At 44.4% G+C, this 23,621-nt stretch overlaps 1 protein-coding gene across 7 annotated transcripts in view; it reads right to left on the reverse strand.

Moving 5' to 3' along the window:
- The window catches only part of CNOT7 (CCR4-NOT transcription complex subunit 7), a 76,214-nt gene that overhangs the window by 21,928 nt on the left and 30,665 nt on the right, over positions 1–23,621 (reverse strand). For 6 of the 7 annotated variants that reach the window (XR_012882772.1, XM_075860125.1, XM_075860124.1 and 3 more), the window contains 4 exons: positions 21,234–21,427; positions 11,894–12,055; positions 7,345–7,489; positions 2,685–2,795 (listed from right to left, as the gene is read on the reverse strand). Coding sequence is in view for 6 of the 7 variants with exons in the window: in XM_075860125.1 (XP_075716240.1) it covers positions 2,685–2,795; positions 7,345–7,489; positions 11,894–12,055; positions 21,234–21,427 (612 nt within the window). In the remaining variant the exon portion in view is untranslated. The remainder of the gene's footprint in view (positions 1–2,684; positions 2,796–7,344; positions 7,490–11,893; positions 12,056–21,233; positions 21,428–23,621) is intronic. The other variant, XM_075860128.1, reaches the window with a different exon arrangement.

Consider the following 23,621-nt stretch of genomic DNA (forward strand, 5'->3'; position numbering starts at 1 on the left):
ATGTTCTAAAACTGCAGACAATAATAGGTAATAGTTGTTCTATGAAATTCTGTATATGCTGAACATTACCTCCACACCCACTGTCATGTTGCTCGACCCCGGAAAATGAGTAGCAGGATCAGGAGTTGTAAGTTCTAACAAGTGGGATACAACTATTGTCGAGCCGAGTGTGAGGACAATTTTGGTCAAGATTCATGTAGATCATGAATCCACCCTATTGATCTAATTGTACTGGATGGCTAATGCTTATTTTCGGTTTCCTATCTTGTTTGGATTGTACAGTTGTTTAATAAAAATATTTTGAACCATAGGATTATGTTGACACAGATCCTTTCAGATTTGATGGGAAGAATATTACCGCATGCAGCGCTATTCTTAACGTCAAAACGACAGTCCCTTTGACTGAACCTGACAGACCCCAGTTTAAGTCAATAGATACCTATTGATGCAATGATTGAAAACAGAGGAAGGTAGATCACGGAGATCACTGAAGAACTTATCACCCTTACATTTACTCCACTGCCCTCTTTGGGCTGTGTGCAGTTCAGCAGCCAAATAACCACCGGCACTGTCTGTGATAGGACACTACACCCTCTCTCGCCCATCATCCAGGGTTGACGGTCAGGCGAATGGTTTGGAGTCTTTTAGACAGTGCAGCACTGCTTCACTTATGTCACTTGGTGGCACTATCGCAGGTTTAGGGAAAGCTGTAGGACCAGGTCATCTGCTGTATATAAACTATATGTATATGCTTCCTGTATATTAAAGGGAACCTGTCACCTCCGTTATGATGCTGAAGGCAGCATAAAGTAGACACAGACACGCTGATTTGAGCGGTCTGTCACATGTGCTAATGTTAAGCTGCTTTGGAGAACTTACTTTAAATCTTTGCAGTGCGCTGCTAGGGAGGAGTCTGGCTTATTATTGAGCGGCCGCTCCCGCCGACCAGCCGCCGCTAATTGACAGATTTCTCCCCATTACTGTGCATAGCAAGAAATCTGTCAATCATCGTGTGGAGCTAAAGCTCATGAATACACCGGACTCATCTCTAGCAGACTGTTCTCCAAAACAGCTTAAAATTGGCACATAAGTGACAGACCTCTGAAATCAGCGTGTCTGTCGCTACTTTATGTTGCCCTCCGTGAGAGCAGCATAACGGAGGTGGCAGGTTCCCTTTAAGATGAGCAACGCACGCAGTTAAACTTTTATGAATGATAAAAAATGGCCTTTTTTACCCCACTTGCTGATCTTGGGGATCACTACTGCAGGAAAGATTGTATAAATGAATTCCCTACAGAAACATCTACACAGCCTGCTTTGTACAGATGGGATAAAACCAGGGATCTATAAAGACATTTTCCGTCCATACAATTCAGAATATACTCTGCAGGGAGCACATGCAAACATCGCCTTCACGGCAAGTCCTGGTGAATAATGCTCAAAGCAGAACCAGAACACAATGGGGCAGATTTATCAATGCATTTATGCCAGTGTTCGGGCAGAGCATCGTATCGTATCTATGAAGCCCCTGCGCCACTTTTTACGAAGCATATGAATGTGCGAGAAAAACGGACGGGGCTTCTGAGTGCACCGAGCACGACTCTTTTATGATCATTTTTTTAGGTAAAAATGGTCTGAGCTGGTTTTGTTCTTATCCTACGCCAGATTCATTAACAGGGCAGGTACCTGGTGATGAATCCAGCGCATCCAGCACGGGGGAGCCACGGTGCACCAGTATTTATAAATGCCAGGAGAACGTTGCCTGCCTGACTGCATTGTGCCAACTGTAAAGATTGGTTGAGAAGAGCGAATACTATGGGTTTTTTTTTCTGGGGTATCCACAGGATATGCCATAAATGTTTAATAGATGAGGGTCTCACCTTTGGGACCCGCACCTAACTCCAGAACGGGGCTCCCTGACCCATGTCCTACCTTCTCTTGCTCTCGCTGCTCTCCGGCACAGTGAGCTACGCTTTTTCTACAGCTCCCAAGTTTCATAAACCGTGCAGCTCACCGTGCTATGCGGTTTCCATAATTCCCATTCACTTCTATGGGAGTTACGGAAACCACGTACACCAGCTGTTTTCGTACTCCCGACCACCTCCTCAGTCAGTGGCCAGAGAGAAGCGAGAGCAAGACAAGGTAGGACAGGGGTCCCCGATCTAGAGATAGGTGCAGGTCCTAGAGGTGGGACCCACGTTTTTTAAATATTTATGGCGTATCCTGTGGATATGCCATAAATGTCCAAGATGAGAATACCCAAAGGGATTCTGCGTTCACTTTATAGGTATCAATCAGGCTGTGAGGCACACGATTAACCAAATTCACATTCAGAGTGCTGTTTAAATCACATTATAAAGAGCATGTTATAGATAAAACCCTTCATCCAGGACAATTTTCATGCTTTTGACATACAGACATAAAACCTGAATTATAAAATAAAACAAAATAATCATAATATACCTACATGCCCATATATTTGCCTGAAAGTAGACGCCTGGCACATTGTGAAAATGCTACCCAGCACTTTACATTTAAGGGCACCTACTATGCCCCATTGCTAAATAGCCTGATTTTATACTATGTGGCCTGCTAAGTATACCTGCTATTTAGTGCCAAAATATATAAAAAATAAAGACCAAAATGCCAACTACATGTATACCCAATAACAGATAATTCCATACTTCTCTCATCTTGAAGAATGCCATTCCCGTCAGCAATGAGTCCGAGCCAGCCTGATGCTGAGGTCCTATCCGTTCCAGCTCCAGCTGTTCAGCCACTTCTTGCAATCCACCCTGATATAAGACACAATAATTAGAGCATAGCTGCAATTCTGCTTGTAACCCCAAACATGAAACCACTGAACAGCTTACACTGCGCGCCAACTTAAACCCTAGAATATAGTTTTTGCTCATGACCATTTTCTCGCACAGTGTTGGTTATCTAAAAACCGGTGGCCCCCTGGGTGTTTGTGTAAGTCCCGTCTGTCAGTGTACAGGAGATGTTCAGATATTACTAATCCTAGAAAGGAACCTCTCGGGTGATGACTAAAAGATACTCCCTTCTTAAGGCCCTTTTACACGGGCCAAACCAGCGTTCATATGAGTGCTTGCTCCCGATCATCACCCTGTGTATACAGGGCAACAATCAGCCGATGAACAAGCAAACGCTTGTTTATCGGCTGATCTGCTCATTTATGCGACCAATAAAATAGTCTCTAGTTGGCAGCGCATCTTCTTGTGTAAATAGGGAGATGTGCTGCAGTCATGATAGAAATGTATGGGGACGAACGATCTGAGTAACGATCGCTTATCCCTATACATTACTGATCATAGCTCCGATCAATGAGCGGTCTTGTTAATCTGCGCTCGTTTTCATGGCCCATTTCGAGCCATGTAAAAGGACCCTTAACGTCCTGTAATCTTCAGGGCAGACTTGTAGCAATGCATTATAATCTTGGATCTAGGATAGGTTTTTGTTGGGCAAGAACAAAGTGAGCTAAGAAAATACAAGGACTAATATGTAACTTTTATTGAAAAGTAAAAATTAAAAAAACACCACAATGTTTCCATGTACACTACCGTTCAAAAGTTTAGGGTCACTTAGAAATTTCCTTATTTTTGAAAGAAAAGCACAGTTTTTTTCAATGAAGATAACATAAAATTAATCAGAAATACACTCTATACATTGTTAATGTGCTAAATGACTATTCTAGCTGCAAACATCTGTTTTTAATGCAATATCTACATAGGTGTATAGAGGCCCATTTCCAGCAACCATCACTCCAGTGTTCTAATGGTACATTGTGTTTGCTAACTGTGTTAGAAGGCTAATGGATGATTAGAAAACACTTGAAAACCCTTGTGCAATTATGTTAGCACCGCTGTAAACAGTTTTGCTGTTTAGAGGAGCTATAAAACGGACCTTCATTTGAGCTAGTTGAGAATCTGGAGCATTACATTTGTGGGTTTGATTAAACTCAAAATGGCTAAAAAAAGAGAGCTTTCATGTGAAACTCGACAGTCTATTCTTGTTCTTAGAAATGAAGGCTATTTCATGCGAGAAATTGCTAAGAAACTGAAGATTTCCTACAACGGTGTGTACTACTCCCTTCAGAGGACAGCACAAACAGGCTCTAACCAGAGTAGAAAGAGAAGTGGGAGGCCCCGCTGCACAACTGAGCAACAAGACAAGTACATTAGAGTCTCTAGTTTGAGAAATAGACGCGTCACAGGTCCTCAACTGGCAGCTTCATTAAATACTACCCGCAAAACGCCAGCGTCAACGTCTACAGTGAAGAGGCGACTCCAGGATGCTGGCCTTCAGGGCAGAGTGGCAAAGAAAAAGCCATATCTGAGACTGGCTAATAAAAGGAAAAGATTAATATGGGCAAAAGCACACAGACATTGGACAGAGGAAGATTGGAAAAAAGTGTTATGGACAGACGAATCGAAGTTTGAGGTGTTTGGATCACACAGAAGAACATTTGTGAGATGCAGAACAACTGAAAAGATGCTGGAAGAGTGCCTAACGCCATCTGTCAAGCATGGTGGAGGTAATGTGATGGTCTGGGGTTGCTTTGGTGCTGGTAAAGTGGGAGATTTGTACAAGGTAAAAGGGATTTTGAATAAGGAAGGCTATCACGCCATTTTGCAACACCATGCCATAGCCTGTGGACAGCGCTTGATTGGAGCCAATTTCATCCTACAACAGGACAATGACCCAAGGCACACCTCCAAATGATGCAAGAACTATTTAGGGAAGAAGCAGGCAGCTGGTATTCTATCTGTAATGGAGTGGCCAGCGCAGTCACCAGATCTCAACCCCATAGAGCTGTTGTGGGAGCAGCTTGACCGTATGGTACGCAAGAAGTGCCCATCAAGCCAATCCAACTTGTGGGAGGGGCTTCTGGAAGCATGGGGTGAAATTTCTCCCGATTACCTCAGCAAATTAACAGCTAGAATGCCAAAGGTCTGCAATGCTGTAATTGCTGCAAATGGAGCATTCTTTGACGAAAGCAAAGTTTGAAGGAGAAAATTATTATTTCAAACCTTGTCAATGTCTTGACTATATTTTCTAGTCATTTTGCAACTCATTTGATAAATATAAGTGTGAGCTTTCATGGAAAACACAAAACTGTCTGGGTGACCCCAAACATTTGAACGGTAGTGAATGTGATTCATGAGGGCTACAATGCATTCGGAAAGTCTTCAGACCCTTTCAGGTTTTTTCACATTTTGTTATGATGAGGCCTTGTGCTAAAATTAAAAAAAATGTTCCCCATCATTCTGCACTCAATACCCCATAATGACAAAGTCATACAACTCCATCCTATGGTTAGCCCTAATTGTGAGCTTCTGATTTGCAAAATAAGAATCACGTACATAGAAACGTTGAGGTACTTTTTAATTCTACTTATTAGGGTATGTTCACACGGAGTGTTTTTGGCCGTTTTTCGGGCTGTAAACAGCACGAAAAACGGCCGAAAAATGGAAAGCAGAACGCCTCCAAACATCTGCCCATTGATTACAATGGGAAAACAACGTTCTGTTTCGACAGGGCATTTTTTACGCGGCCATTTTTCAAAACGGCAGCGTAAAAAAACGGCCGCAAAAAAGAAGAAGTGCAGGTCACTTCTTCAGCCGTTTTTGGAGCCGTTTTTCATAGACTCTATAGAAAAACAGCTCCAAAAACGGCCGTTAAAAACGCGACTTTGATTAAAAAACATCTGAAAATCAGGAGCCGTTTTCCCTTGAAAACAGCTCCGTATTTTCAGGCGTTTTTTATTTTGTGTGTGCACATACCCTCAGGGGGAGATTTAATAACCTTTCTATGCCAGCTTTCTGGCATAAAAAAAGTTGCAAAAGGTCCAAAAGTCACAATTTGCTTTGAAAATTTGGACTCTTGGGCATTTTACGCAGCCCTCGCCCCTTTTGGACAAAAGGGTGTAGTTTAACAATAGAGTACGGAGCAAACGCGACCCGACAAATTTATCATTTACGCCAGAAAATGCATTAATACTCTGCTTCTTTTTCAGGAGGACTCAATCTCTAAATGGTCGGTTTCTCCTTCTGTGGATCCGTCTATCTAAGAACATCACCATCCCACTGTTATCACTCAGTGATCCTCTTGAGAAAAAAGTTGGATTTCTATACCAAGCCTGCATTGCGGCCGCAGCTGCTCTCTGCCTGGTCTTTGACTCCGCATGGGTGCGTAAGGCAGAGTAAAACCATCAGTGAGTGGCACATTTTCCTGCCACAAATATTCGTTTGAAATCAGCTTTTCCAGTTTCTAAAACGGCCATTACACATTATTTATTTAGCCAATATAACGTGAATGCACTACAGTTCACCCCAACAGCGATTGATTATTTTTGTATGATCCTTTACAGTTTTAATCCAAAGATGAGCGGTGCAAAGATGCCTTGGAAATGATCACGTCTCCTCCCTCTATTTAAAGAACGTGCACACTCAACTAAGAAAGTGAGTTATTGGAGGACTGGTTATCCAATACTACGGTCATGTAAGGGCCAGTTCACATAGAGTTTTTTTACTCATTTTTTTACGCGGAAACCATGCCGCAAAACGCGCCAAAAAACGGCCGAAAATGCCTCCTATCGATTCCAATGGGAGGCGGAGGCGTTTTTTTCCCACGAGAGGAAAAACCGGCTCGTGGGAAAAAGAAGTTACATGTCCTATCTTCAGGCGGTTACGCTTCTGACCTCCCATGGACATCAATGGGAGGCAGAGAAAGCGTATTTCGCTGCGTTTTATGCCCGCAGTGCTCGATGGCCGCGGGCAAAAAACGGCGTGCAGGCAGAGGAAAATCTGCCTCAAAATTCCAAACGGAATTTTGAGGCAGATTTTCCTCCTGCAAAAAACTCAGTGTGAACCCAGCCTAAGGAATTAGGGTATGTTCACCACACGGCCTATTTTCGGGCCGTAAACGCCCAAAATATGGCCGAATAATCGGAAGCAGAACTCCTCCAAACATCTGCCCATTGATTGCAATGGCAAAAATGGCGTTCTGTTCAGATGGGCCGTTTTTTTACGCGGCCATTTTGAAAAAAGTGCAGGTCACTTCTTGGGACGTTTTTTGGAGACGTTTTTCATAGACTCTATTGCAAACCGCTCCAAAAACGGCCGTAAAAAACGCCTCGAAAATTGCTAGTGGCATAAAAAACGTCTGAAAATGAGGAGCGGTTTTCCCTTGACATTTAGTAGGCACAATTTGAAGTTCTGGGATAAGCTGGGCAAAATGACCAAAGCCTACCCTTTAGCAACAGAGCATAGATATAATAGCCGGGAATAAGAAGAAGATGAATATTATGACATCATTACGTACCTTTAAATTTTTGCAGCTTTTCATGAGATATTTGACATCATAAATGACAGGAAAAAAAAGTCGAAGAATTTCAAAGAAGTCTAGCTCAACCTCAGGCAAGTTTGAATTAGTCAGTATCTTTATTAGATAGCCAAAATCATATCCACTGTAATGAAAACAGAAGAACATATATTAGTAAAAATATTCTTTACTGAATGTTTTATAAATAACAGGAAAATAATTAATATTACTTTAATATAAATGACGCACAGTATTTGAAAGGGCAGTTAAAGGATATAAAAAAACAAAACGTAATACATCGGAAATTTGGATATAGGTGTTCTGGAAAATTATGCTCCAAGCTCACATTAAACCTCTTATAAAGACTCTGTTCACATTTGCATCTGATGCAAATGTAAACAGAGTTTCTGTTGCAAATTTCTTCAGATTTCATTGGAGGAAGCATTGCATGCAGCACTATTCTTTGGGTCAAAACAACAGACATCACAACGGTGCCCATGTACGATCAGAGAAGTTTTAAGCAGAAGCCACAATGCAGATGTGAACGGCGCCTGAGGCTTCAATCACACATGCCGTTTTTGTGGCAGAAGTGGATCCAAAAAGAAGTATAAAGAAAGGACTAATATGTTTTCTCTTTAGGAAACAGATTAGTATCCACTTCTGTTTGGAAATAAAAACTGCCACAAAAACTGCGTGTGTGATTCCAGCCTTTAGGCTATGTTCACACGGAGTATTTTGCAGGAGGAATATCTGCCTCAAAATTCCGTTTGGAAGTTTGAGGCAGATTTTCCTCTCCCTGCACGCCGATTTTCGCGCCATTTTTGCCCGCGGCCATTGAGCGCCGCGGGCATAAAACACCGCGAAATACGCTTTCTCTGCCTCCCATTGAAGTCAATGGGAGGTCAGAGGCGGAAACGCCTGAAGATCGGGCATGTCGCTTCTTTTTTTCCCGCGAGGCAGTTTTAAAAAGACGCCGACGCCTCCCATTGAAATCAATGGGAGGCGTTTTCGGGCCGTTTTTGCCGAGTTTTGCGTCGCGGTTTCCGCGTCAAAAAACTCGCCAAAATACTCCGTGTGAACATAGCCATAGGCTGGGTTCACACAGAGTTTTTTGCAGGAGGAAAATCTGTCTCAAAATTCCGTTTTGATGTCAATGGGAAGTCAGAGGCGTAAACGGCCGAAGACAGGGTATGTCCCTTCTTTTTACTGCGAGATGGTTTTTCCGCTCGCAGGAAAAAAAAGCCTCTGCCTCCCATTGAAATCAATGGGAGCCATTTTCGGCCGTTTTTTGGCGCATTTTGCGGCGCGGTTTCCACGTCAAAAAACTCTGTGTGAACCCAGCCTTTTTCCCATAGAGGTTTTTCCTCATCCATGTGCTGTCCGTTTTAATAACAGACAGTACCCTCACCCATACAAGTCAATGGAGCTGTTCGTACATTTGTTATTTTTCACTGAGCGTGTCTCCATTCGCAGTATGCGCTATTCCTGTCTGTTATTGCAGACCAGACTAGCCCATTAAAGTCTATGGGAGAGCACATGGAGGTAATCCGTGTGCGGTTTGTTTTTCACAGATAAGTTGCCAAAAAAATGCAAAAAAAATAAAAATAAATGAAACCAGTAAGTGTTTGCAGAGAAGAGGAACATAGACGAGAAAAACGGACGTCACACGGGCGTTCATACGGATTAATGTCCAGTTTTTGGGGACGTGTAAATAAGGCCTTAAACAGGAACTACGCTTTCATCAAACTTTTAATATGTCATAGAGACATATCAAAAGTTTGGATTGGTTGGGGTTCCCGGTGCGGAGACCGCCCCACCGTTGCTGAAACGAAGGTGCAGGAGAGCTCAGCTGAGCGCTTTGCTCCTTCAGCTGTGATCAGCGCTCATCGTCAGGCCGACATGGAACGTCTATGAGAGCCGTCTGCAGCCTGACAAGGAGAGCCGATCACAGCCAAAGGAGCAAAGCACTCAGCTGAGCTCTCCTGCACCTTCGTTCCAGCAACGGTGGGTCTCAGCACCGGGACCCCAACCAATCCAAACTTTTGATATGTCTCTATGACATATTAAAAGTTTGATGAAAGTGTAGTTCCTTTTTAAAAGATAATCTCACCATAAAATCATGAAATCGACAAATAAAAGCCCTTTATTTTATCTATACAGTCAGGTACATATATGTCTAACTATAGCTCCAACAGGTCTGGTCACCCAGCTTTTCAAAGACTCTTACATGGGAAATCTGCTTCTTTATAAAGTAATACATTCCCCCTCCTCTTCTATAGCGGAATAATTAGGCAAAAAAGTGGGAGTTGCCATAGTGACACAATTGGTTATCACACAGCTTTCTCAGATCAAGGAGTCATTTGTCTACCTATTATTTTTTCATAAATCAGTAGTGAATGTCTGAAGCTTTGTAATGTGTGTTATCCGGGGAAAGTGGCATCTTCCTCACCTTCCAGCAGCCTGTGATCCGCCTTTCTATGCCTACAGGCTCCGTTTTCTATAAGAAGGTAAAATGTTTTACTTCAGCATGAGGCAGCAGGTCCTGGGCAACACAAAACCTGTGCTGATAACCCCCCAAGGCCTCATGCACGCTACAGTAGTGGTCCTGTGGGCCGCAAAACCACAGATCCGTGGCGGTACATTGGACCGCAAAAAAAACTTTGTTGTGCATCCTTGTGTTATTAGGATTCACGGATCCACAAAAGTATATTTAACCAGTAGTGTGAACCCGTGTAAATCCGGACAGTGAAATGACTTGTTCTAAGTTTTTGCGGTCCGGTTTTGCGGCCCTAGCATGGATCCGTGAAAACCACGGTAGTGTGCATGGGGCCATAGAAATAAATGGGTCCGCAATGTATCCGCAAAAATGTGTGCATGAGGCCTAAGGCAGAAATTATGTCATGGATATTTGGCATTTTCTGTAAGAGCACCGCACAACTGCACTAATAACAAGCGGTCAGAACTACTAGCCATGTGGCATGAATGGGCACGTGTTATCAGAGGCACTAAAGACTTTTCATTTTGTAATCCTACAGATAATCCTGCGCAAACCAGTAAAATTAAATCAAGGCTCCCAATAACAAGGCTGGAAAGTAAATGGCGTGAATGAAGCCAGGAACATGTTTACTGTAACGGGGAAGAGAAAGTGAAGGATCTACGCTGCTCGTATGGATTAAAGGTTTACGGTGTCATTTCCATTCATCCATTACCTTTTCTTAGACACAGTACAGCTTCTCACTTATTAGCTTTGTTGCTTTGCTTGAACTGTGAGAAGGTCATGAGGGGACGACACATGACTTGTGCGATGACCGTGCCAATTCCCACAGTACTGACAACTCATTTATACATAACAGGGTTGTCTCACTGCTCAACACCTCATCACGCCATTCATGGAAGGTAAGAAAACACAGCGATCCTTCTAGGAATCAGTTTTATCCACATAAGAAAGGGAACAGTAAAACGCACATAAAGTTCTCACGAGAAATAACATTAAGATGTATTTGGATATTAGGTTTAATAGACGACACCTACATTGTAAGTATCACAGACAACAAAATAAGTGAGGACTTTACTACTTCAGACTGACAATAATACTTTATTATAGTATTCCAGTATACAATGAAGGAGATTTATTTATAAAGTGCGCACGTCTCGTTGATGAATCTAACTTTGCACCACGGACACCACCTGCGGCAGACGGAACTTATTGACTTTAATGGGTTCTGTTGGCTTTCCGTCCGGGTGTTCGTGGTTTTACTGCAAACTACCACGCTATTGTTTCCGGTAATCTTGGCCGGATGTGCAATGGAGGCCCCTAACGGAGCCTCTCACGCAGATGTGAAGAGCCTAAGCCAGAATGTGTTGAAAATCCCTGATAAACTATCCGCTTTGGTGCGACTCTAAAGCAGTGCCCACTTTTTACAACACATTTGTTTGTGTGGGAACTTGTGGCGCATGGGCTTCATAAACACGGTCTTAAGCCCAAATGATATTACACACTTATCTCCTCCATGGTCCAGAACTGACCTGCACTAACAGGAACCAGAAGATGCTCGCATGCAACTATGTATTCCTGTGCCAATCTCTTCCGTATAAGTTAATGGTTAAAGAAGTCTATCAGGTAGAAGCGACCCATCACGACAGATGTGTAGACAGGGATTGGTTTGTCCCTAGCCACGTTGTAGCCACCACTGGTATACAACTAGGGTGGGCATAATGTGGCTTGACAAGTCCCATACTCCGAATTCAGTGAGACATAGCCAGATTCCCTGCATTGTCCAGGAATTATCGATCAGAGAGCGCTTCTACCCAAAGGAATTCTCTAGATTTGCAAAAGAAGACGTAAGCTACTTTCAAGTGGCTGCTCAAATGGTAGAGAGCAATGGCATGTGCTTCTCGGGGTCCCATGACAAAGGCTCCTGAAAGGATTTCTGTAGCTCCTCATTAGCCGGCTCCCCTTGATGCAACATCTGCCATTACACCCAAATGAATATACAATAAATAGATGAATGCGTTAGCATAGATTTGGATAAACATGGAAATCACTAACCTGTGGAAAGAAAGCCACTTGACCCCTTCACAAAGCACGACTCCAGAGGTCATGAACAACTCTGCAAAATAGTCAGTTTCAATGCCCTCCTCTTCAAGTTTCTTAAATTGGATCCCAGATGAAGTGAGCAGCTCTATGGAGTCTTGTGCATACATGTCCTCCCTGAGAAAACCGTAAAGCACCAACACTTATTAGTAAATATTAATTCTCTTTTGCACATAATGTAGGAAACTATGTAAAGAGATATTTAGTTATGTAATCTCTATGGAACAGGAAGTGTTAGTCTATGGTGAAACTCAGTGGCCAGAGTAAAAACTACCACATTTTAGCATTATTGTTTAAAGAGGTTTTCCCATGAGGGACATTTATGACATTTCCACAGTATATGTCATAAATGTCAGATGGATGCGGGTTCCAACTATAGGACCCGCACCTATCTCTAGAACGGGGTCCCCTAAACCCCAATCTAGCCGTTTGCGCTCACGCTGACTCCCGGCTACTTCCCAATTACATGGTCGGGAGTTACGGAAACCACGTAGCTTGCTGAGCGACGCTGTTTCTGTAACTCCCATAGTAGTGAATGGCAGTTAAAGAAGCAACGTAGCATGCGAGCTAAGCGGTTTCCGTAACTACCATTCAGTTCTATGGGAGTTACGGAAATAGCGTAGCTCAGTGAATTACGCTGTTTCCGTAACTCCCGACCGCGTAATCAGTAAATGGCTGGGAGGCAGTGTGAGCGCAAAAAGCTAGAACGGGGTTTAGGGGACCCCGTTCTAGAGATAGGTGCGGGTCCCAGAGGTGGACCCACATCTATCTCACAATTATGACATATACGGTGGATATATCATAAATGTCCTTCATGGGAAAACCCCTTTAATATAGATAATGACATAGAAACAAAACAAAAATCATCACCAAAAATACATTCTCTGATAACACATTACCTTTAAATAGGAGGATAAAAAAAGTTTAATAATAAAAAAAAAACTTTTCCCCATTGTACCCTAAAGTAATGTAAAAGTTCAAACTACTACAATATAAAAAATGTTTTTTAATTATCTCTTCGTGAGGACTGAAGTTTGAGCATACGTAGTGAAAACATAATGAGGTTCTACCACCCATGCTCAGAGAATGAGGAGACGAAGGAGGAGGTCCGCCCCCTCGGCTACTGTACAGTGACATCACAAATGACGTGCCCGTACACTAAATCCACCAGAAAGAGAGGACTAAAGATGGATGTACAGGAGAAGACATCACGTGACCGACTGGGAGATACGGCGATACGTAAAGGAAAGACAATGTAAATATATTGCAAAGTAGGTTGTTTTTACATGTTTAGGTAATTGCAGTATAGCAGATATGTCCTGCAGAACCCCTTTAAATACAGAACAGTTAGGAGGGGGAAGCTTCAGCTTCTCTCTCACCACCTGGATGGTTGTTTTTTTTGCCTACTCTAAAGTAGATTTTAAAGGGTAGTTTTACTTATGGCCTAATTTTAGGGCATGCTGCAGATTTTCAAATCCTTTATATGTAGGCGTATAGGTTCTAGATTTTTGCAACGGATTTGACCATTTGAATTGCAATTAAAAGGGAAATATCAGCAGAAAAGATCGATTACTTACCGGTAATCTGTTTTTCAAGAACCTATGACAGCACCCCTGGAGAGACGTCCCATCCGCTGGACAGGAAACCTGAGGATATAAAATGGACACACCTCTCCACACACCCAGTCTTTAGGAAGAACTCAGGATGAGAAGTAGTTTAGTTTGTATGTGTGTTTTTTTTGGTGAAAGTTTCTCACACCTTAATATGTACAATATTTACAGGGACGCTCAAATTAAGGGTAGCGATCCAGTTTATGAGGGTCATGTACTACAGACATGGGAGGGTAACAGCGGGGTGCTGTCATAGGTTCTTGAAAAACAGATTACCGGTAAGTAATCGATCTTTTACCTATTCACCTATGACAGCACCCCTGGAGATGTAAAATAGAAATTATTTCTAGGGTGGGACCACAGCTTGTAGTACCTTTCTACCGGAGGCCAAGTCAGAGGCTGTATGTAGTTGTAATCTGTAGTGTTTAAAGAAGGTGTGAGGAGAACTCCATGTGGCAGCCTTACATATTTGGTCTAGGGATGCATCTGCTCTTTCTGCCCATGAAGAGAATACGGCCCTAGTGGGGTGTGCCCCGAAGAATTCTGGGGGTTTGAGTTTTTGGTTTATGTAGGCTAGCCGTATGGCCTGCTTGATCCACCTTGCTATGGCAGCTTTGCTGGCTGCTGAACCCTTATTGTGACCCTGAAACTGGATAAACAAATTTTGTGATCTCAGATCTTGGGTAACCTTTAGGTACTGGACTAGACATCTACTTACGTCTAGGCAGTTAAACTGTTGTTCCCTCTGATTCTTTGGGGAGTCACAAAAGGAGGGAAGGACAATGTCTTGGTTTAGGTGAAAGGGTGAAACCACTTTAGGAAGGAATTCTGGCAGGGTTTTTAAGATGACTCCATCATCTAGCAGTAGGGTATGTGGAGGAAAGGCAGAGAGGGCCTGGATCTCGCTCACTCTACGGGCTGATGTAATGGCTAATAGAAAGGTCATTTTGAGTGTTAGCATCTTCCAGGAAATAGAGTCTATGGGTTCAAAGGGTGGTTTTATCAAAGCCTGTAGAACGAGGTTTAAGTCCCAGGGGGGAACAGGGGACCTTATCTGGGGTTTAAGTCTGCAGGCGGCCGCTAGGAATCTTTTGATCCAGGGGTGTTCTGCTAATTTAAAATTGAAAAAGGAACTTAAAGCCGAAATCTGAACCTTTAATGTAGTAGGCCTAAGGTTCTTTTTTAGTCCCGCCTGGAGAAAATCCAATATTAGGGGAATATCTGGATTGGTTAAAGGATTAACCTCCCTGCCTGCGAAGTTTAAGAATGCGTTCCATGACCTCAGGTATATCTTTGAGGTAATCGGTTTCCTACTAGCTAGTAGGGTGGAGATGACGGATTCTGAAAATCCTCTCTGCCTAAGGATTATCCTTTCAGTTTCCATGCTGTCAAGTGGAGCTTCTGAATATCTGGGTGTAATACTGGGCCCTGATATAGAAGATCTGGCCTGTCTGGAAGAACCCATGGTTGGTGTGATGACATTTTTCTTAGCCACGTGAACCATGGTCTCTTTGGCCAGAAGGGGGCTATCAGTATCACGCTGGCCCTGTCTTCTCTGATCTTTTTTAAGACTCTTGGGAGTAGGTTCAGGGGGGGGGGGGGCGTAGCCTCTCTCTAGACTCCAGCACTGGGAGAGTGCGTCTATTGCTGTTGGGTGATCTGAGGGATTTAGGGAGAAGAACCTCTGGGTTTTTCTGTTTCTTTTGGATGCGAACAGATCTATGGATGGGGTTCCCCATCTGAGAATGATCTCCTGAAATACTGTGGTGTTCAGGGACCATTCTGATTGGTGAAGCCTTTCCCGGCTTAGGAAATCTTCCACCAGGTTGTCCTTCCCTCTGAGATGAACAGCTGATAGAGTCAACAGGTGGTGTTCTGCCAGAGAAAAAATCTGTGTGGCTAGGCCCATCAGTGAGGCCGATCTCGTACCCCCTTGTGGGTTTATATAGGATACTGTAGTTGTGTTGTCTGAATAGATCTTTAGGTGCCGACCTGAGATTGCCTGTATGGATCCCTTCAGGGCCTGAAGAACTGCTGTTAGTTCCCTGAAGTTGGAGGATCTGAGAGCGGTCTGCTGGTGCCACTGACCCTGAAGAAAAGATGAGTCGTAATGGGTTCCCCACCCCCAGGGACTCGCATCTGTGGTCATATTGAGAGTAGGGGTTAACCTCCATGGAATACCCTGTGTGAGATTTGCCCTGTTTAACCACCATCTGAGGGACAGCCTTGCTGTGGAAGAGATGTGAAAGGGTTGGTCCAGGGAGAAACTGCTCCTGTCCCATTGGTCTAGGATGTCCCACTGCAGTGGTCTGTACCTGAAGTGAGCCCATAGTACGGCTGGGATACATGATGTCATGAGGCCTAAGACTGACATAGCTTCCCTGAAAGATGTCGTATGGTTCAGGTAGATCTCTGATATCCTGTTCATCAGGGGCCCGATTTTTTCTTCTGGGAGGAAGGTCATCTGTTTGGAGGAATCCAGCAGGGTTCCTAAGAATATACATCTTTTCGATGGATTTAAATTTGATTTCTTTAAATTTATGTTCCATCCTAATCTTGTCAGTATATCCCGGACTATCTGTATGTGTAGGGTCAGAGTTGGAACCATTTCTGCTACCACCAGGAAGTCGTCTAGATATGGAATCAGGAGAATGTCGTTCATCCTGATGTATGAGGTCATTTCCGCTATCAGTTTGGAAAATACCCTTGGGGCTTGAGAGATGCCGAAGGGAAGGGCTCTGTATTGTAGGTGGCATACAGACCCGTTGAGTGTTACTGCTACCCTTAGATACTTTTGATGACGGTGACATATGGGTACGTGATAATAGGCATCCTCTAGGTCTATTGAGGCCATCACGCAGTCTTTGGAGAGGAGGTTTATAGTTGATGTGATACTCTCCATGCGGAATTTTTTGTAGGTCAGATAGCAGTTCAGTTTTTTTAGGTTTATAATGACCCTGTGTTTTCCTCCTGGTTTGTTCACTAGGAAGAGGGGGGAATAAAAGCCCTGACCTATCTCTGTGTCTGGAACCTGTATTAGGACCTCTTTTTTTAGAAGTGACAGAACTTCTACTTCTAGGATATTTTGTTGGACTGGGTTCCTTAGGACCCCTGTGGGAAGGAATCTGTCTGGGGGGAGGGTTGTGAACTCTAGTATGTATCCTGTTTTTATGATTCGCAGAATCCAAGGATTCTATGAAATCTTCCGCCAATGTTTGGGAACAGGGAAAGGCGACCCCCCCCCACTGCCCCCTTGGCGTCATTGTTGGTCCCTATTTTTAGGGTCCTTCTGGGGCCTGAAAAGAAAGGACTTGTTTTTTCTTGGAAATCTCGAGGGTCTAAATTCCTGTGCTCTAGGGTTAGCGCACCCCCCTCTTTTGTTACTTGGCCCTCTGGGACGAAAGGACTCTCTTGTTGGCCTTGTTTGTGCCGGGAACCCCTTTTTACTGTCTGATGTCTTTTCTAGCATGTCATCAAGTGGGGGCCCGAAAAGGTAATCTCCTGAACAGGGGATAGCGCACAGCTTCCCTTTGGATCCGGTGTCCCCCTTCCAGGTCTTTAGCCAGATAGCTCATCTAGCTGAATTCGCCAGGGCCGCTGATCTGGCGGAAAGGCGTACCGCGTCTACTGAGGCGTCTGCCAAGAAGTCTGCTTCTTTAGAAATTGTTGGGAGGGAGGCTAAGATTTGATCCCGAGGGGTCTTGTCTTTCAGATGTACCTCCAGTTGTGCGAGCCACACTTTCAGGGATCTGGTCACGCAGAGGCTTCCCAGGTTCTCTTAAGGTAGAATTCGGCCTTTCTATCCATAGGGTCGGACAAGGAGCCTAGGTCTTCAAAAGGAAGGGAATGTTTCCTTGAGATCTTGGCTACTGGAGCGTCGAGCCTGGGGATGTTATCCCAGTCCCTGCATGCGTCTTCCTCAAAGGGATACTTCCTTTTGAGAAACTTGGGAATGCTTGTCTTTTTATCAGGAGTTTCCCATTGCTTTTTAATAAGGTTAGATATGTTCCTATGGATGGGGAAGGTTCTATTCTTTCTAGGTCCTAGCCCTTGAAACATAATGTCCTGGATGGACCGTGGTTCTTTGGGGTCGTCTATATTCATAGTCGCCCTGACCATTTTTAGGAGTAGGTCAACATCCTCCGTTGGGAATAGATTTCTCTCTCCCTCCTCCTCACCTGAAGAATCGTAGGAGCTGTACTCCCCTTCTTCGCCTAGCTGGGGGTCCCCTTCAGCTGAGGAATCCGAATCCAACCTGCTAGAAGAGGCGACCGGAGGATCTCTTCTCTTTCTAAGGGACTTTAGCAAGCTCCTCACTTCAGCCTTTACAATATCTTTAATGCTTGTGGCTAAATTTGTGGACTCTTCTGATATAATATTATCTAGACATTTCTGACAGAGTCTATTGTTATAGGAAGATGCGAGTTTCTTTTTGCATATCGCACATTCCTTGTTATGGGCCTTATCCTGCTTTTTCCTAGGACAATCCCTGGCCTAAACATATGTACAAGAGAAAGGGGAACAGCATTAAGTAAGGGAGAGGCCTTCTCTTACCCCACTCTGGCGTCCTCAAGTACCGGGCTGGAGGACTTGGCATCCGAGCGTTCAGTGCGTCCTGGAGCTTCTCCTGGCGACTCCATGACTGTGGAAGCTGGAGAGCGAGTCCTGCTGTTACTGGCCTAAAATAGGCCAAGGATTGGCTGGGAGGCCCTCGCTCCGGACGCTGGAGCACCACCTCCCCACGTGGGCCACCGGAACACCGCCCCCTAAAGTGTTGGACGCGCCCGGAAGTGACGCGTCGCGGCGACCGGACATGCCTGAGAGAGCGCCGGGAAGCCGCCAACGCTGGGTCTGGTCCGGCCCTTCCCCAAGCCGAACGAGCCCCGGGGATCCGCTCCCCGCCAGAGGAAGGCCCACTCTGTGGACCTTAAACCACCATCCTGTTTTGCAGCAGGAGGGGGACGATGGACCGGGAGAGGCGGGAGTACCTATCCCAGACTAAGATTGCTCCCAGGGGGGAGACTTATACCTTTACAGAGCACCCCTAGTGGAATAAGGTAAACCTTGCTAGGGGGTCTGCAATCCCGGAGAAGTGCTTTTTTCCTCAGGAGAATCTTCCATCCGGAGGACAGGAAACCTGACTGGGTGTGTGGAGAGGTGTGTCCATTTTATATCCTCAGGTTTCCTGTCCAGCGGATGGGACGTCTCTCCAGGGGTGCCGTCATAGGTGAATAGGTAAAAGTCCATATTTGCATCAAAATCCACATGTAACACATACACTGTGGCCTGAAACAAAAAATGAGATTAATAATGTGTAAACAACTCAATGCAAAATGTGTAACAGGGATCCAAACTAGTGCCGTTTTATTGTGCAGTTTTCTCAGACCGATAGAGGGAGATAAGCGGCTATTTTTTCATGACACGGATTCACAAAGACAAATAATTGAATGTATGTAACTGCCATGGAAAACATGACAATGCAAATTCTTGAAGTAAAATGATTGCTTATTGCCTAGAATATATCCTAAATGTGACTACAGGAGGCTAGACAAGTCAAGTAAACATTAGGAGCCAAGAATAGAAGTGTCTTGGTCTTTATTCACCCCCTCTCTTACATCAGGACGGTTGCGACTTTCCATAAAACACGAAACGGAAACACCAATGTGACTAATAGATTATATTCTGAGACAGTATTAATATCTTTCCGTCGTATAGCACAATATAAACCTCTACTCAGTGGCGGATTATCATTAGGGTGGTTCGGGCGGCCGCCCGGGGCCCATGACCGCCCGAACCCCCTCATGCCCAGTGGCGTCGCTAGCACCGGAGAGAGCTCCGGTGCCAGGACCGCACCTGTCATGAGACGAGGGGAGCTTCGCTGCTACTTAGCAGCCGTGGTCTCTGCTGCTTTAGAAACTCCCCCTCCAGCCCCCCTTCCCTGCTCTACACACCTCTCCTGCTGCTAGATGTCGGGACATCGGGGAGGGGAGACTGTCGGCGGGCTCTGTGTCATGCTGTGAGCAGGAGAAGAGCTGCAGTGAAGACTCACAAATCTCCTACATAAAAGGTAAGTGCATGTGTGTTTAATGTGCATACTCGGTGTGTACTTTGTGTATAATGTGCATAATGTGCGTACTTTGTGCATAATGCGCGTACGTTGTGTGTCTGTGATAGAGATATACATATGTATAGTGTGTGTGTGTGTGTGTGTGTGTGTGTGTGTGTGTGTATGTATAGTATGTATGTATGTATGTATATATATGTATATATATACTTCAGCAGCAATTCCGCAGGAACTAGCAGAAATTCCGCTACAGAAAAAAAAGCACTATTTCCTGTGGTTTTTACTGCAGTAAGTGGTGCGTATTTTGCTGCGTTTTTCTCACTGCTGGGGGATGGTGACGTCTCCTCTGAAAAAACGCAGCAATTCAGTCACTCTCCGCAGCAGGAATTGACATGCTGCAGTACGAGAAATACGCACCGCAGGACAAAATGTCTGGTCGGAAATTTTACGCAGCGTCTGGATGAGACTTGGTAAATCTCACTCACTTTGCCACTACTGTATTCTGGGTATTTTCCGGGCAGAAAATACGCAGCAATTCCGTTAAGTGTGGACAAGCCCTAATACAGTAGCAGCAGAGTAGATTAGATGTGAACAATTCTCATCCACACGCTGCGTAAATGATAAGTGGGAAATAAAAAGCTCAGAAATTGACCTGCGGTGCGGTTTTTTATTCCGCAGCATGTTAATTGTATTTGCGTAAACGCTGCTCATTTGTTTCGGGTTTTCCCCATTTAATTCAATGGGGAGGTAAAACCCGCAACAGATAGCAGATGTTATGTAAAAACGCAATTTAGAAAAAATAAAAATCTTATACTTGCCCAGAAATCTGTTTCTCCGTCCGGGCCGGCCTCCTGGGATGACGTTTCACCCCGTGACCGCTGCAGCCAATCACAGGCCGCAGCAGTCATATGGGATAAAATGTTATCCCAGGACTGCAGCGACGCTGTGTAGCACTATATACAAGGGGGGGGAGCGCTGTGTGGCACTATATATAAGGGGGGGGCGCTGTGTGGAACTATATACAAGGGGGAGTGCTGTGTGGCTCTATCTATAGGGGGCTGTGTGACGCTCTATCTACAGGGGTGTGTGTGTGTGTGTGGCTTTCTCTACAGGGGTGTGTGTGTGTGTGTGTGTGTGTGTGTGTGTGTGTGTGTGGCTTTCTCTACAGGGGGGTGTGTGTGTGTGTGTGGCTTTCTCTACAGGGGGGTGTGTGTGTGGCTTTATATACAGGGGGGGGTGTGTGTGGCTCTGTCTACATGGGGAGTTGGCGCTGTGTCCCTGGACAGTGTGATACTGTCAGTATGTAGGGACACATCCCTGTGAAAGGGGAATCATAAAACCCATTTGTTAATGCTTGTGCAAAAAGGCAGTGTTAGCAATAGTTACGGCGCGGCAGGGTGGCGGTGGAGAAGGGGGGCCCAAGTTTGGGTAACAGCCCAGGGCCCATGGTCTTCTTAATCCGCCACTGCCCCTACTTATATAGAATGCGCTTTCCCCAGTGGCGTTGGCACGGATGTGGAGGAGACAGTGAATAATAGAGCAATCACAATGTGACTTTATAAACCTTATCGTTTCCCCCGGTCGTCTTCTACACTACATAAAGCAGAGACGCACTACTTACGTTAAATTAAATTTAAAGTTGAACTGCCACGTGGATGTACCCGGTGGGTATTCTCCTTGTTCATTCATAAATGTAAGGCCAAGCTGAATTATCTTCAGTAAGTCCACATTACAGCGTAATAGTTGGTATTGATAGTCAGCGTTGCTCCTAAACTCTCCTATTGGTCTCGCAACTACTCCTGGAAATTCTGTGTCCTAAACGAAAAAAAATAATACAATGTGCACAAGAATTTTGAGTGCATTGACGTTTAAAAAGCAATCTTCCAATGTCGAAGTAGAATAACGAAACACAGAAAAGCTTGAGATGAAGTATTTAAGAAAAAAATAAAACCAAGTGGTTTCATTTTCCTATTTTGTATGAGAACATGAAAGCAGTCTTTAGTGCGCTGTGGTGGAGCAGAATCTCTGCGTGATATGGGGCACTTCCATGTGTCAGGGAGCTCAATGTTACCCCCAAACTGCAGCATCAAGCCGGGACATGAAAAATAGAGAAATAACCGTCTATAATCTACACTGGTTATTATAAGGCCGTAACAGATCAGTATCGGACAGGGAAGCATTCATATTGTTCACATTTGGAGGTTTAAAGGCTATGGACAGCTTGGACATGGAAATTATTTTTACATATGTTACTGGTTACCTGGATTTAAAAAAAAAAAAATTGCACTAATTTTCAGGCCGCAACTGTCATTCCTTTATTCTTTTTCAGACCCCCTGATATTCATCTTGACACCTGCTTATAATTTTAGACTTTTCTCCTGTGGCCGTGTCCCTCCCAGTAATACATGCTGGATGTGAGGTCTGTGACTTAATTTAGTTTTATTTATTTCTGTTACTTATATAGCACCAACATATTCCGCAGTGCTGTACAGAGGTCCTCACTTACTGTCCGCATTGGGGCTCACAAGGTGTGGGAGGAAACCGGGGTAAACCCACGCAAACACCAGGAGAACATACAAACTCAATGCAGATGTTGTCCTTTGAACCCAGGACCCCAGCGCTGCAAGGCAATAGTGCTAACCACTGAGCCACCATGCTGTCCTTCAGGAGTATGCTGCCTTCACTAGCTCTCATGTATCAGAACAGCTTCATTCCTGTACTGATTTCCCTTTCTACAGCCCATGAGAGATCTTTTCTCCCTTGTACGGACAGGCACTGATGCCAAGGAGTGTGTGATTTCCCCCTGTGCTTTCTTCCCTATTTACACTCCTATTCTGATTGACGGTGTGATCTACCCTTCATGAACACTTGGAAGCTTTCCCCCATCTGAACACACTGATCTGCCGTATAAACCTTATTCCCCCACCCTGCTGGTATCTCTAACACAGAGAAGAAAGAGGCACACAGCTAGGAGTGTGCTTTCCGATCCAGGTCAGAAACAGCAGGACAACTAGCTAGGTGAAGGGTTTTTACAGGCTCTACTGCCGCAAAATGGTAGGATTTTTGAACAGTATGTTGCATTTAGGAAGTAAATAAACAATAAAAAAAAATGTCAGTGCAAAGGTGTCGATAGCCTTCAAATGACCGGGTTTGGAGTGATCTCTAATCGTTAGGGAGAGGTGTCGCATGTTCGGTTCCTGAACCCGCGCCATCACTGCCCTGAAATTGTACCACAGCTCGTGCACTGTACATTTACGGCGTAGGGCAGGAAGGGGTTAAAAGGGGTTTTTGGGTTTACGTAAATAAAGCTTAATTACTGTATAAATTAAAAGTTTTACAGATTTCTAATTTACTTTGTGTTTCAATTCCTCATCATTTTGAAGACATTTGTTTGCGGTCAGTGATTTAAAACATTCTTGTTTCCACCCAGATTAGGGACCTCGGCCGCCGGCCATACACAGTCGGTGTTTGGGAACCGGTTAAAGGGGTTTTCCAAAAATCATAAAAGGTCACCTATCCACAGGACAATACTTTTCTGATCTCGGAGGCCCCACCCCTGGGACCCTCATCAATTGTGAAAACGGCGGTCCCGAAACACTCTTGTTCGAGCAGTGAGGAGGACATTGAATGGAGCGGTGGTCGTGCATACGCGCTGCCAATCCATTCAATGTCTATGGGAGTGACGGAGACAGCCGAGTACAGCGCTCAGAAGTTTCTGTCATTCTTGAAGAAAGTGACTGGAGAAGCGTATTCTGCTCCATTCTAGCTTCTCCTCCCTGCAAGGGGTGCAGTCGAGGACCTGGGGCTTCAGTACCCACATTCTCACAATTGGTGGGTATCCAAGCGGTAGGGTCCCCAGCGATCAGAAAATTATTACCTATGGATAGATGATAATTTATGATTCTGGGAAAATCCCTCTAAAAGTATACGTTTTTTCTGAATACTGTTGTATGGAATAATGCAATCTACGTCGAGATTCCATGCTTTTTTTTTTTTTTGCAATATACTA

The sequence above is a fragment of the Rhinoderma darwinii genome, chromosome 1 (genome assembly GCF_050947455.1).
Source record: "Rhinoderma darwinii isolate aRhiDar2 chromosome 1, aRhiDar2.hap1, whole genome shotgun sequence".
NCBI lineage: Eukaryota > Metazoa > Chordata > Amphibia > Anura > Rhinodermatidae > Rhinoderma > Rhinoderma darwinii.